Source organism: Marmota flaviventris, chromosome 2, assembly GCF_047511675.1.
Source record: "Marmota flaviventris isolate mMarFla1 chromosome 2, mMarFla1.hap1, whole genome shotgun sequence".
Taxonomy (NCBI): domain Eukaryota; kingdom Metazoa; phylum Chordata; class Mammalia; order Rodentia; family Sciuridae; genus Marmota; species Marmota flaviventris.
Window position 1 is genome coordinate 16,069,861 of NC_092499.1, and position 13,785 is coordinate 16,083,645.

General features: G+C 34.7%; 1 protein-coding gene across 1 annotated transcript in view; it reads left to right on the plus strand.

Annotated features, from left to right (window-relative positions):
* Eml5 (EMAP like 5) overlaps window positions 1–13,785 on the plus strand; it is a 182,690-nt gene that overhangs the window by 45,334 nt on the left and 123,571 nt on the right. The window contains exons 7-8 of the mRNA XM_071607616.1: window positions 521–722; window positions 10,181–10,318. Coding sequence (XP_071463717.1) covers window positions 521–722; window positions 10,181–10,318 — 340 coding nt within the window. The remainder of the gene's footprint in view (window positions 1–520; window positions 723–10,180; window positions 10,319–13,785) is intronic.

Consider the following 13,785-nt stretch of genomic DNA (forward strand, 5'->3'; position numbering starts at 1 on the left):
TTAAAAAAGGAATTGTGGAAGATGCAAAAAAACAAAAAACAAAAAAAACCAAAGGTAAAATTCTATCTTCTTAATGAATCCGTTTCTGAGCAGATTGAAGAAATGCAATATAAACAAGAAGTGTTAGATTATTTTTTTTGAGATGCAATACAATTCTATTAAAATAGTTCCTGAGTAATTACTTATCGAATGGTGCAGATTGTTAGTGCTATAAAACTTTGGCTGAGGAAATAGTCAGACTACCTGGAATTGTCTGACAAGGAAAAAGGAAGCCAAGTGTGTGTCTTGAAGGATGGGTAGAAATTAGGTATATAAAAAAGAGAAATGTCATTTCATATAGAAAACAATATGGACAAGTGAAGAAAGTAAGAGTGTGGATCAAGGGACTCCCATATTTATTTTATCTTACATCCATGGCATAACAGATACAAAAATTAATTTTCAATTAGGAATACTGGCATTATATTGTTATAGCTTTGGTATAACATACAATATTGATATTAAATATACGTTTCATTAGGTTTGTCTGTGAGGAGTGTTTGTTGGCGAGGTGACCACATTTTAGTTGGAACACAAGACAGTGAAATTTTTGAAATTGTGGTGCATGAAAGAAACAAACCTTTCCTAATTATGCAAGGGCATTGTGAAGGTGAACTTTGGGCACTTGCTGTTCATCCTACTAAACCTTTGGCTGTGACTGGAAGTGATGATCGTTCAGTCAGGTAAGCAAATTATAAAGTAATTGTATAGACTGGAATCTGTCCTTAAATAAACTTAAAAAAACACTCAAAGCTTAGAATTAAGTTTTATGGCTTACAGTATATCAAATGAACATAATTAATAAGTATTTCAAATTATAGAATTTATAACCATTAGAAAGATTTTGATTTTTTTTTCTCTTGAAAATATCTAGCATTTGCAGCTGGAGGTGTGGCTCAGTGATAGAGAACTTGTCTAGCGTATGTGAGGCACTTGGTTCAATTTTCAGCACCACATATAAATAAAAATAATGGTCCATCAGCAACTAAAAAAAATATATCTAGCATTTTTTCCATATTAGGATATATAGAGCTACATGTATCATTTTAACAGCCATATGATATTCTACTGTATGAATATACTGTAATTTATTCAACGAATCCATTATTGTTAGCAGTTTACTTTCTTCTAGTTTTGTGTACTTAATAAATGCAGTGTTTGCAACAAATATCATACATTTGTCATTTTGTACATATATAAATGTCTCTATGATAAATTCTTAATGTTCAAAGGATATGTGCAATTTAAATTTGATAAATGCCTTACATAGAGGCAGCAAAAATTTACACACTTACCAATATATAACAGTGCCTGTTTTCCCACACCCTTGCCAGCACTAATTATTACTGAAAAGGTGGAAAATTAGATTTGAAAATACATATTTCTTTCATATTGAGAAATGTTAAGTATGTTTATGTTTAAAGGCCATTTGTATTCCCTTTTCTGTGACCTGTTTAAGCTCTTTGCCTATTTTAATTAGTTCACTAGTTTTTTTCTTTAATTGACTTAAGATAGAATCTAAAAATTTCTGTCTATATATTGAAGAAATAGCCCTTTGTCTATGACAGTAGTTTTCAAAGTATGATTTAAAAAAAAAAAATTAGTTGTCAATGGACCTTTATTTATTTATATGTGGTGCTGAGAATTGAACTCAGTGCCTCACACATGCTAGGCAAGCAGTCTACCACTGAGTCCTGACCCCAGCTCAAAAAGTATGATTCTTATACTAGCAACATCAGCATTATCTAGGAACTTGTAAGAAATGCAAATTATCAGGCCTTTTCCAAGACCTGATATCAGAAATTCAGCAGTTTAGTAAGCCTTTTGTTTTAGTCAGCTTTGTTGTTGCTACAACCAAAAGGCCTGACAAAACAATTAGAGGAAGAAAAAAGTATATTTTGGAGATCATGGTTTCAGAAGTCTCAGTCCATAGATGGCCACTCCATTCCTTGGGGGCTCAGGTAAGACAGAACATCATAGCAGGAGTGTGGCAGGGGAAAGCAGCTGGGATCATGGCAACAGGAAGCAGAGAGAGAGAGACTAAGCTCTCAGCTCACAAAATATAAACATCAAAAGCACAGCTTCTTATGCTTCCTACACCACCTCTGACAGCATACCCTTCCTGCCTTTAGTTACCACTCTGTTAATCCCTGTCAGGATTAATTCACTGATTGGGTTAACCCAATCATTTCACTTCTAAATCTTTTTGCTTTGTCTCACACATGAGCTTTGGAGGATATCTTACATCTAAACCATAACACTTTCCAAAATGTAAACAGAAAGGAAAGACTTTACTGCTCATAAAATTTCACTGAAACTTAGGAAATGGACTGGCAAGGGAAAATAGGTTTTATTCAAAGCTGGCTTTTCTTTCTTAGATTTCCATCTCCTGAGACTTGGGCACAGAAAGCTTTTATAAGAGGAAAGAGGGTACAGTAGGATAAAAGGGAGGAAATACACGTGTGGTTTAGCTAGGTATATTGATCAGAAGCAGTCACAATCTTGGGTTCTCAAGAGCCCAGTTAGGCCACAAGACTGCATTCCCAGGATGAAGAAGTTCTGAAATTAAAACAGTTTAGAGCTTTTAATTTAAAAGGGGGTCTTTTTCAAAATGACTACATTGTACACTAATGTTTGAGAACTAGGTCATTGGTATAAGTTGAGATATCTTTTCTCATTTGTCATTTGTCTTTCTTCCCCCCATTTCATCTGTAAATATTTCAATTTGTATCTTAAGAACATAACTCTAGGGGCTGGGGCTGGGGCTGGGGCTCAGCGATAGAGCACTTGCCTGGCATGTGTGAGGCACTGGGTTTGATTCTCAGCACCGCATATAAATAAATAAAATAAAGGTCTATCAACAACTAAAAAAAAGAACATAACTCTAAACATCATTATAATTTTTTCACACAGCATTCCTTGAACATAATAAAATATTTAATGTAGGAATTCTGATTGTCTCATGTAAATTTTATTTTTTCTTAGAATTAGGATCCAAATAAAGTCTATATCTTGCAATTATTGATATGTCTGTTAAGTCTCTTATTCAATAGCTTTTTTTTCTTTCATTTCCCCCCTTTCTTACAGTTCATTTGTTGAGGAAAGACTTTACTCTGTAGAGTTTTCCATGTTCTAGGTTTGGCTAATTGCAGACCCAGAGAATACTTTAACACATTCTCTGTTCCCTGTGTCCTATAAACTGATAGGTAGATCTAGAGGTCTAATGAAATGCAGTTATGAATTTTTACCAAGAATATTTCCTAGGTAGCGAAAACTAGCTCTCCTCTGATGGTATGTAATATATAGTCTTTTTTTCTTTTTCTCCTCCTCCTCCTCCTCCTCCTCTTCTTCCTCATCCTCCTCCATTTTTGGTATTAGCAAGGATTGATGGGCATTGTTGAGATCAATATTTCTCAACCTTTTTTTTCCACTGTTACTTTCCCAGTGAAACTTTAGACTTTTTTTAAAAAAAATTTCAACCTTTCTTTGTGAAATTTCAATACCAAAACTAACTATGTATCTGTTTTTATATTGTGGCCGTTTATAGGAGTATAAAACATTGTAATTAGATTTTTCACATCTAATAACTCATTTTTACTTTTTGGAGGTAATAGTTCCTCTATTGAGAATTTTTGGAATATTTGCATATACATAATGAGATACCTTGAGAATGGAACCCATGTCTAAATATTACCAAAAGCTTCATCCTTATCCCTGATGCCAATACAAATAACAAGGACAAGGTTTTGAGAAAAAGGAAAGAGTTTTATTAATTTGCTTGAAAATAAGGAGAGTTGCAACCTAAAAAGCTACTGTCCCCCTTGTAAAAGGGAACAAAGAGCTTTTTAAATGGAAATTCTGGATGTACCTATAAAAGGGTACACACAATTCATTTTTACATGGTAGCCTGGAGTTAGCCATTGCTCAGACCTACTGGCACCAGTTTCCAAGTCTGCAAATCTTGCTGGCACACATTCCTTCATTCTTGTGTTCAGTAAGCTGGAGGACACTGTAACAGCCTAAGATGGGAAGAATATTCATCTTGCTTCCTCGTGTTTAGGGCAGGTGAGAAGAAGAGGAAGAAAAAGAAGTGGGAAAATAACAAAAACACAGTTTTTATTAAAATAAGTCTCCAATGAAGGAGCAGCAAGGTTCACACACAAAGTGTGAAGTAGACCCTGTTACATCAAAATTAATTGTTTCGTGTACACCTATACATATAGGCTGATGGTAATTTTTTTTTTTTTTTTTTGGTGGTTCTGGGGCTTGAACCCAGGGCCTTGTGCATGTGAGGCAAGCACTCTACCAGCTGAGCTGTATCCCCAACTCCTGATGGTAATTTAAAAATATATATATTTTTTTAGTTGTAGATGGACACATTATTTTTATTTTTATGTAGTGCTGAGGATCGAACACAGTGCCTCACATGTGTGAGGCAAGCACTCTACCACTGAGCTACAACCCCAGCCCTAGTAATTTTATATAGTATTTTTTACTACACTTGCATTGTGAGCATCACTTGAGGTCATATATGGAAGTTTTCAGTGTCATTTCAGATTTTGGAATTGTGGATTAGGGTTGTTCATCCTATGTATTCTTCCTGCACATTAGTGGTGTTTTTGTTGTTGTTTCTTTGTTTTTTGAGATGAGATCTTGCTATATTACTCAGGTTGGTCTCAAACTCCTGAGCTCAAGTGATCCTCTAGCCTCAGCTTCTGGAGTAGTTGGGGCTACAGGCATGTGCTACCATATCTAGTTTACATTAATGCCTTTGTTTTTTAGGTCTAACCATTCATGTGTGTAAAGTTTTCTTTGGTTTAAATGGTGGAGTGGGCATCCAGACTAATTATTGATAACTACTAATTTGTCTTTACAATATACTACTCAGCCATGCCATTTACTCTCATTATGCTAGTCTATTTTATGGGGATGGAAGGTGCCATAGCTCTCTTGAAACTTGCTATATGGGCTGCCCTTTATCCATGTGCTTTGCTAGGAACTATTTCTTTTTAAATATTTATTTTTTAAGTATAGTTGGACACAATACCTTTATTTCACTTATTTATTTTTATGTGGTACTGAGGATCGAACCCAGGGTCTCGCATGTACGAGGCGAGCCCTCTCCCACTGAGCCACAACCCCAGTCCCTAGGAACTGTTTTAATAGTTTCTTTCCTTATGGAATTGCTATTACCAGCTGCTGTATAGTTGCTGAAAAAAGGGCAATTGGTCCTTTAGAAAGTAATTGTTCATATTTCTGTTTCTATTATTGGTGACAATTTGTTTGGAAAGGATTCTTCTAATGAAAACCACCAGAGATGCTCATTAAAGTGTAAATTGCCTTGGAAGGCTTTAAAAAACTGACAAGATAGTAAGGAACTGTTCAAACATTTTATAAAACAAAATGAAAATTTAGGAGCATCAAAGAGCCAAAGTCACTTTTGCCCTGAGGGCATTTTTTTCGCTTGCATAAACTTGAACTTTGTTTATGGCTTTCTCTTGTGGTACTTTCTCTTGAGATCTTGAGTACAGTAAAATTTTATGGTAATTTTTTTTTTCTTTTTACCCAGGGACCCCAGCCAGAGGCTTGACTCTGGGAGTCCCAACAGACCGGTTTCAGCCACTGGCCACATCTAATTAACAAAGAGAAAAATGATGATGAAACAAGAAATGAAATGTATATAGGAGGGTAGTCCTATATACATTGCCAGAACTATAGATTAAGCATATTTAACCTGTCTGTCTGTCTGTCTGTCTGTTTATAGCAGATGCAGATTTGTGTGGGAATGGAGATATCACTTCTTAACTTTTGATGCTAATTATTATTTACATAGCATTATTTGTTATCCAAATTACTTTAGCACAGAGGTTTCACATATAAGTACTGCTCTTGTGTTATAATTGTGTTGAATTTATTAAAAAACAATATCAAGTCTACATCAAAAGCTAATTTTTAAAGCTGTTCAGTGTTTTATAATTGTGCTTGAGAACAGTTCTTTTGAGAGCAGTTCTTTGGTTCAGAAAAATTTTAGTTTTGGGTCTGAGACATAACAATAAAATTTTATTGTAATTTTTTTTTTTTTTTTTTACCCAGGGACCCCAGCCAGAGGCTTGACTCTGGGAGTCCCAACAGACCAGTTTCAACCACTGGCCACATCTAATTAACAAACACAAAAATGATGATGAAACAAGAAATGAATTTATTTTTGGTTTGTCTAAAAACCAGCAAGACAACTGCTCTAGAAATCTGTATTCCCTGTACTGACAACAGTTTTAGGATCATATAGAGAGAGAGAATGAAAGGGGAGAGGCAAAAGGTATGCATATGCATAGGAAGTCTGGTTCTGCCCATCCCTTGGCTCTGGATTTTGGGGGCTTGATATGAACTGGGAAGGAAAAAATAACATATTAGGACAAAATGTCAGGACAGTGTCTGGGTACTTCTTCAGATTCCCAATTTTAAAGGTGCCCATTACAGATGTCACAAGAAGGCAGCCAGGTTGTAGGCCCTCACCTGACAATGAACCTGCTAGCACCTTGACTGTGCACTTCCCAGGCCACAGAACTTCTGGGTGGTTGTTTAAGCCACCCAGACTATAGTATAGTCTGTTACAGAGGCCCAAACTAAGACACAGGTAAAGGAGGAAAAACACTCCTCTTGTTCTCGATACAGAACATTATCAAAGTTTACAATTAAATCCCTGGTTCTCTACACAGATGTAATTGATTTTGTTTTACTGCTGTGTTACTTAAGCTATCAAAAAGTAAAAAGGATAAATAAAAATAAAAATAAAGAGACTCACCTGTGGAGCTGAAGCAGCCATGGGGGTTCATGGCACCAGTTCTTGGGATCCTCAGAAATAATCTCATGAGAATCACACAGGAACAAGCAGGAGTTTATTAGAAAGGGTGAGAGTACAGATGTTCCCAGGCACTAAAGGGACCACCTCCAGGGAGGACAAGAGTTGAGATTTTTAAGTACTTTGTGTCCCTTTGTTCTGATTTTATTCTCTTATACCCTCTTAAGTGGTATATTACCCCTTTGTTTAGCCCTCAGAAAGTTTATTTTGTGAGGGTTATGATGACCTAGTCACAGGGGTGGGTGTGACATGATTTTAGTGATAACCTTTGACAAGGAGTGGGGGGGGTCATGAAGATCTGGTCACGATGAATAGGCATGCATGATATATATTGAAACAGTTTGCTTAATGGTTATAATAAACTATGGCTGGAGGAGGTTTGGCATACCACCTCCCATTTTCCAGATGCTTGTCTGCTTTGAGAAGGTTCCCTGTGATACCCAGTCCTATAATTCATGGACTCTCTGGTGCACATGTCTGATTTCCTCCCTGTAAGTTACAACCCTTCATTGTCCTTCCTCCTATTACCTGCTCATGGCTAAACTATCTATCTAGCATTATCACGCTAAGCCATCAAACAGCTATGAGGTAGTGTAAGTGAGGATTTTTCAGCTTCTATTTTTGAGAAAAATTCATAGCACTAAAAATATATCTACAAGAGCAAGTGAAGTTTACCATTAACACTTTTGGTACAAAAACACATGGAAGAGTTTTTTAAAACTTTTTTTTTTTTTCTTGCAATGTATCTGCTGAAGAATAATATAGTAAATAACCACAAACTTTAAATACTTTATATTTTCAGAATCTTCATGAATTTATTTAAGCCATTTTTTTCCATATTTTTACCACCATCAACTACAATTCCTTTTAGTAGAGTCCAGTTTAGGTTGTATTGAATTAATGTTTTCTCAGTGTTTTTGAAAATATTCTTGCCTATAGTTCTATGCAGACTATTCATAGTAGCTAATTCTTTAGTCATATTAAACTTGGCATTGACTTCTCAAATAAACAAGTGGGCAAAATTGGTTAACATCTGTTAACTTATCCAGATTCAAGGAAAAACTATTCAGTTTTTAAATTAATTACTGACACATTCCTTGTATTCTTAACCCTTTGAGCTACAGTTCTTGTGAAAAAAGGCTAAATTTTCACTTACTGTATTTTCTCTGGACACAATTCTTCTGCTGCTGCATCCTAAAATTATTTACTTCACTCATCACTAATGAACAGCTTTCCTTGCTTGACTAACAAATAAGCCATTATTTGAAACTTAACTTTTGTGGGGACCTCATTTCAAATTTTAGATTTGCAAAGAAATTCTTCTCTGATGAGAGATTTTGTTCTAAATTTTATACTATTTTGACTATTGTTTTCCCATTAGTTGAAAGTATTATGATGAGTGTTCAATCTGGTAATATTAATTTGTGTGCTTCTAACAGCTATAGTATTACATAATAAACACTATTACTTGTAAAATTACATAATAAACACAGTGCTTTGCTATCTAATCAACAGTATCATTTGTAATCCATTGTTCCTTAAAAATGCAACATTCAGGGGCTGGAGATGTAGCTCAGTGGTGGGGCACTTGCCTGGCACGTGTGGGGGACTGGGTTCCATTCTAAGCACCACATAAAAATCAATCATTGTCAATCAATCAAATAAAGGTGTCCATCTACAACTAAATTTTTTTTAAAAAAATGCAACATTCAAAATTACTTTCTTTACACTTGTCTCAACATGATAGATGTGCACTATGGTAATAAAAATAATAAAATGTTGCCATGTAGTAGACATTGCACTTGAAATTCTTTCAAGTTATGATTGTACCTGCAATTTGTAGTGCACCAAGTAGTACAAAGTGAATGTCTTTCTTTTTTTGCAACATCTACATTCTACCTCTGTAGTGATATGTAAGTCATAGACAATATCTAAATAACTGATCATGACTGTTTCCATAAGACTTTATTTATAGGCACGTTTTATATATTTTCTTGTGTTTCAAAATTTTATCTTTTTAAATTTTTTTTTTAACCATTAAAAATGTAAAATCCATTCTTAGCTCTCAGACTATACAAAAATTGGTAAAGGCGGCCTGGTTTGTTCCACAGGCTGTGGTTTGCTGACATCTGTGGTAAGAGAGTAGGAATTGTGCAGCAAATACAGTACTTAATGATAAAACATTGAAACTTTAACTTTGAAGTCAGAAAAAAGACAATGGTGCCCACTTTCACTACTCCATTCAGCTGTGGACTAGATGTCTGCATCAGCACAGTAAGTTCAAATAGAGAGGGAAGATGGCAGGTCCAGGGAAATGGAGAGATAGGAGGGAGGAAGGCAGAGGAATTAGAAAGGAAGAAACAAACGTCATTATGAGCAATATGATTATATATGTGCAGACCAATTATTGGAATTGGTTATTAAAATAATGTAGAAAAATAATTTTTTCTTTAAACAACACATTTTTAAAAAGAATACTGCTATAAAAACATTTTTAAAACTATTTAGTTTTAGTGATATTTTTCAGACCTTTTGGGGTAGATGCCTATTCATTAAGTTGTAGCCTTTGTTTCATAATATATGCAGTTAAAACTCCTAAACATTCTCCTCATTACTATTCTAGCTGTATTCCACAAATTGTGATGTGAAAAATTTTATTATGACTTATTTAAAAAATTAACTAATTTTCATTAGTATTTTGGATTAGTATTTTGTCTTTTGAAAGTATAGTCCTCATTTTTCAAACAATACCTTTTTCATTGTTGATTTCTACCATGTAGTCTGAAACAGATTTTGAATTGAATATTTTTAAGTGTTGCACTTAAATTTAAAAGGCTATATATGCAATTTAAGGTTATGTATAAATATCTTTATATACAGAGAGAGAGAGATGGTTATTTTTGGTCATTTACAATTCATCTACCTAAAATGAATGATTAGGACAAATTAATATCATTTTTAAGAACAAAAAATTCTATCAACCTCTGTCATTTTAAGCATGAACAATATTCCTGTTTTCACAGTAAGAATTCCTTGCACAAAGCAAAGATAATTGAAATATCTAGAGAGCTGGGGGATGTGACTCAATGGTTGAGTGCTTGCTTAGCATGCACAAGGCTTGGGTTAGCCATCACCAGCCCCCCACACACACACAAAGAAAAGTCTAGATTCATATTACTTAAAGTGAGATGATTATTTTAACCAATTTTTTTCATAGTCTATCATTATTTTAAAGTACACATTAATTAACTACTATTTTTAATTTTAAATCAAATGTTACAGGATTTGGAGCCTAGTAGATCATGCATTAATAGCAAGATGTAATATGGAGGAACCAATTCGTTGTGCAGCTGTAAACGTAGATGGAATCCATCTTGCCCTTGGAATGAAGGATGGTTCATTTACTGTTCTTAGAGTAAGGTATGGTATTAGAGCAGAAATGGAAACAGTAATTTTGTGTTCGTTGAGAGAGAATATTTTACATTGATTTTATTTATCCTTTCTTTCACACTTCTTGTTAACATATGTTTCAGATATTAGTTTCATTAAATATAAAATATATTTATAAAAAAGAAATTTGTCAGAAAACTAAATAAATTGAAAATCTTTGGGAAGTTAAGAATGCTTAACAGATTTTTGGCTGAAATTTTGAGCAATAAAGTTTGGGTCTTGACTTCTTTCTTTCTTTGGTAGTATTGATTTTCAATAATAATTCCCTACCATTAAACAACCCCAAGGCTCTGAAAATGGGTGAATGGTTTTTGTTGTTGTTGTTACTTACAGCTTTATGGTCCCCCCCCCAAAAAAAAAATGCTCTTCGTTGGATAATTAGAAATTTTAAATAATTTGTTAAAGCATTTTACATGTTGTATTGAATTATAGGTAGATACATACAATTTGAATTCTATGTAGACATAAGAAAAATTCCCCTAGATACACATATGTTGGCAAGGGTAAGTATTTATGAAATCTTTCTTTGCTGGCTCAATGATTTTCTACCCAGCTATACAATTCAGAAACCATTAGTTCACTTTTCTCTGCCTTTCTTATTCTAGAGAGTCTGTTTCTGAATAGTCCTCATATTAATCTTCTTTCCATTCTCACCATTGTGCCCTTTTGTCATCTCTGAACTGAGCTGGTAGAATAGCCTCTTGGCTGGTCTCTTCACCTCTTGTTTTTCTTCCCTCTAGACCTTTATTCCCTCTACAGTGATAGTGATTCCTTTTAAAACACATTTGTTTACATTCTTCCTCTTTCCAAAGTATGTGAAAGATTTTGTGCTGTCCTTAGAATGAAGTTTCTAGTCCTTAACATGATTTTGCCTCTGTCTTCAGCCTGTTTCTCTACATCTCGGGCTCTTTCCTTCATCTGTACAAAACTTCTTTCATTTCTTCAGATATATCGTGTTCTTTTATACATCTGAGCTTCTATGCATGCTGATTCCTCTTTCTGCAATAGATTTTACAATGAGACATGCTACAGTTTTTCTTTTAAATTATTTTTTATTGTGGTAAAATATACTAATTTAAATTTAACTTTCAGACGTTTTTAAAATGTGTGATTCAGTGGCATTAAGAACATCACATTATGCTACTATTGCCATCATCCATCTCTAAAATGTTTCTTCTTTCTGTCGGATTCATCGTGACATAACTGCAGTCACCCCCAGTTATACTTGTCATGATTGCCTCCAGGGTAACCCCAGCTGATTTTTCCTGCATAATTTATCAGCATACTATAAATAGACAAAACCTATAGAATGTTATGTGTGGAGCTTTAAATCATACCCTGGCACCAGAAGTGTGCCTTGCTCTTTGGTATTAGCTTAGGATAACCAGGTACATTCTGGCTTGGATGAAGTAATTTTTGTTCTAAACAATGTATGTGCCTCTCTTTCTGGCCCAAATTGCAGGATCTATTTTGTTTTGCTGCTGCCTAGGACCATGCTTCTGTGACTAAGTCCCCCAATAAATCACACTCTGTGCAATCCTAGATCTGTCTGCCTCTCTTTCTTCAGCTTCACTGCACCTTGGTGCCTGTTCTCATACACATACTGGGTTGTCCTGGAACATTTCCAAACAGAAACTCATAAATAACAACTCTTCATCTCCTCCTCCCCCGAGTCTCTTAACAACCACCACTCAGTTTTCTTTCTCTAAGAAAGATAGAACATGACTATTCTAGGTACCTTTGATAAGTGGAATTTTTAAACTAGGTTTTTAAACTGCAATTTAAGTATATAAAATTTAAATGTTAATTAGTACTTTTCCCCATATCCCTATAAATATCTCATGTTGCCTTTTTTTTTTTTTTTTTGGTACCAGGGATTGAACCCAGGGGCTCTTAACCACCGAGCCACACCCCCAGACCTTTTTTATGTTTTATTAGAGACAGGGTCTCATTGAGTTGCTTAAGGCCTCGCTAAGTTGCCAACACTGTCTTTGAACTCATAGTCCTCCTGCCTCAGCATCCTGAGTCACTGGGATTACAGGAATGCACGACGCAACTGGTGTGTTGCCTTATTTTATCATGTCAAAATAGCTTCTTAAACTGAGATAAAAGACTATGAGGCCAGGCACGTAGCACAGGCCTGTAATCCATGCAGCATAGGAGACTAAGGCAGGAGGATCTCAAGTTCAGAGCCAGTCTCAGCAAAAGTGAAGCTCTAAGCAACTCATTGAGACCTTGTCTCTAAATAAAATACAAAATAGGGTTGGGAATGTGGCTCAGTGGTTGAGTGCCCCTGAGTTTAATCTCCTGTACCCCTCTCCCCCCCAAAAAAGACTATGAAACTTTCCTGTTAGGTTCTCAGTTCTAAGTTTGAAATTTATTTGATCATTAATTCTAGAATCTTTCTGACTATAATCATCTAAGATTGGACACTTATTCTTCTTCTCATTGGTTAATTTATTTGGAGGCTGGTATTTAGTCTTTCAAGTTAGAAATCATAAATAGAAATACTGGACACTATGAGTAATATCTGTGATCAACTTTATTTTTCTTTATTTTGAAATAATTTAAAGTATTAGAAGTATTGGAATTGGAGTTGAATGCTAAATTATAGAAGCTTTACAAGAATTTAAAATGTATATAAAAAATTAGAATTCCTATCATATAGCTGATATGCTATGGTATGCATTAAAAAGTAGTGATTTTTAATAATTTATACATTAATTGCCCTTTCAGTTACACATTTACTTGTCCTTTCAGTTATTGTATGCAGCAAACTGGGTGAATAAGTTCTTATCTCTAATTAAGGTTGTAGTTTCACAACTGAATCCAATATTGCTATCAAGATCCTTGGGATGCTTATTTTAACTGTTAAATGCCTTAACCACAGAATTGTAACTCACAAAATCCTAAATTTACCAAGTCATTATGCTTGGTTTGCTTTTTATTCTCCATTTGATAAAGCAGGATTCATGAATACAGCTGTACTCACAGGAATATTTACGTTATGGTTGGAGAAATATAGAATAGATTAGAATCTGACATACTGATTTTACCCCTTTGTAGTGCTGGAAAGAGAATGCATGCTAGTTAAGAGCTCTGTCAGGGCTGTGGTTGTGGCTCAGTGGTAGAGCGCTTACTTAGAATGTGTGAGGCACTGGGTTCAATCGCTGGTACCACATAAAAATAAAAACAAATAAAATAAATGTATCATGTCCATCTACAACTAAAAAAATATATATGTGTTTTTAAAAGAGCTCTATCATTGAGTTGAGTTTTGTGCAAGGTTAGACCAGAGACCCTACACCTAATGGAAGAAGAAGTAGGCCCAAATCTTCATCATGTCAGCTTAGGACCTGACTTCTTTAACAGGACTCTTAAATTGCAAGAAATAAAATCAAGAATCAATAAGTAGGTGGGAACCATTCACTGTGCAG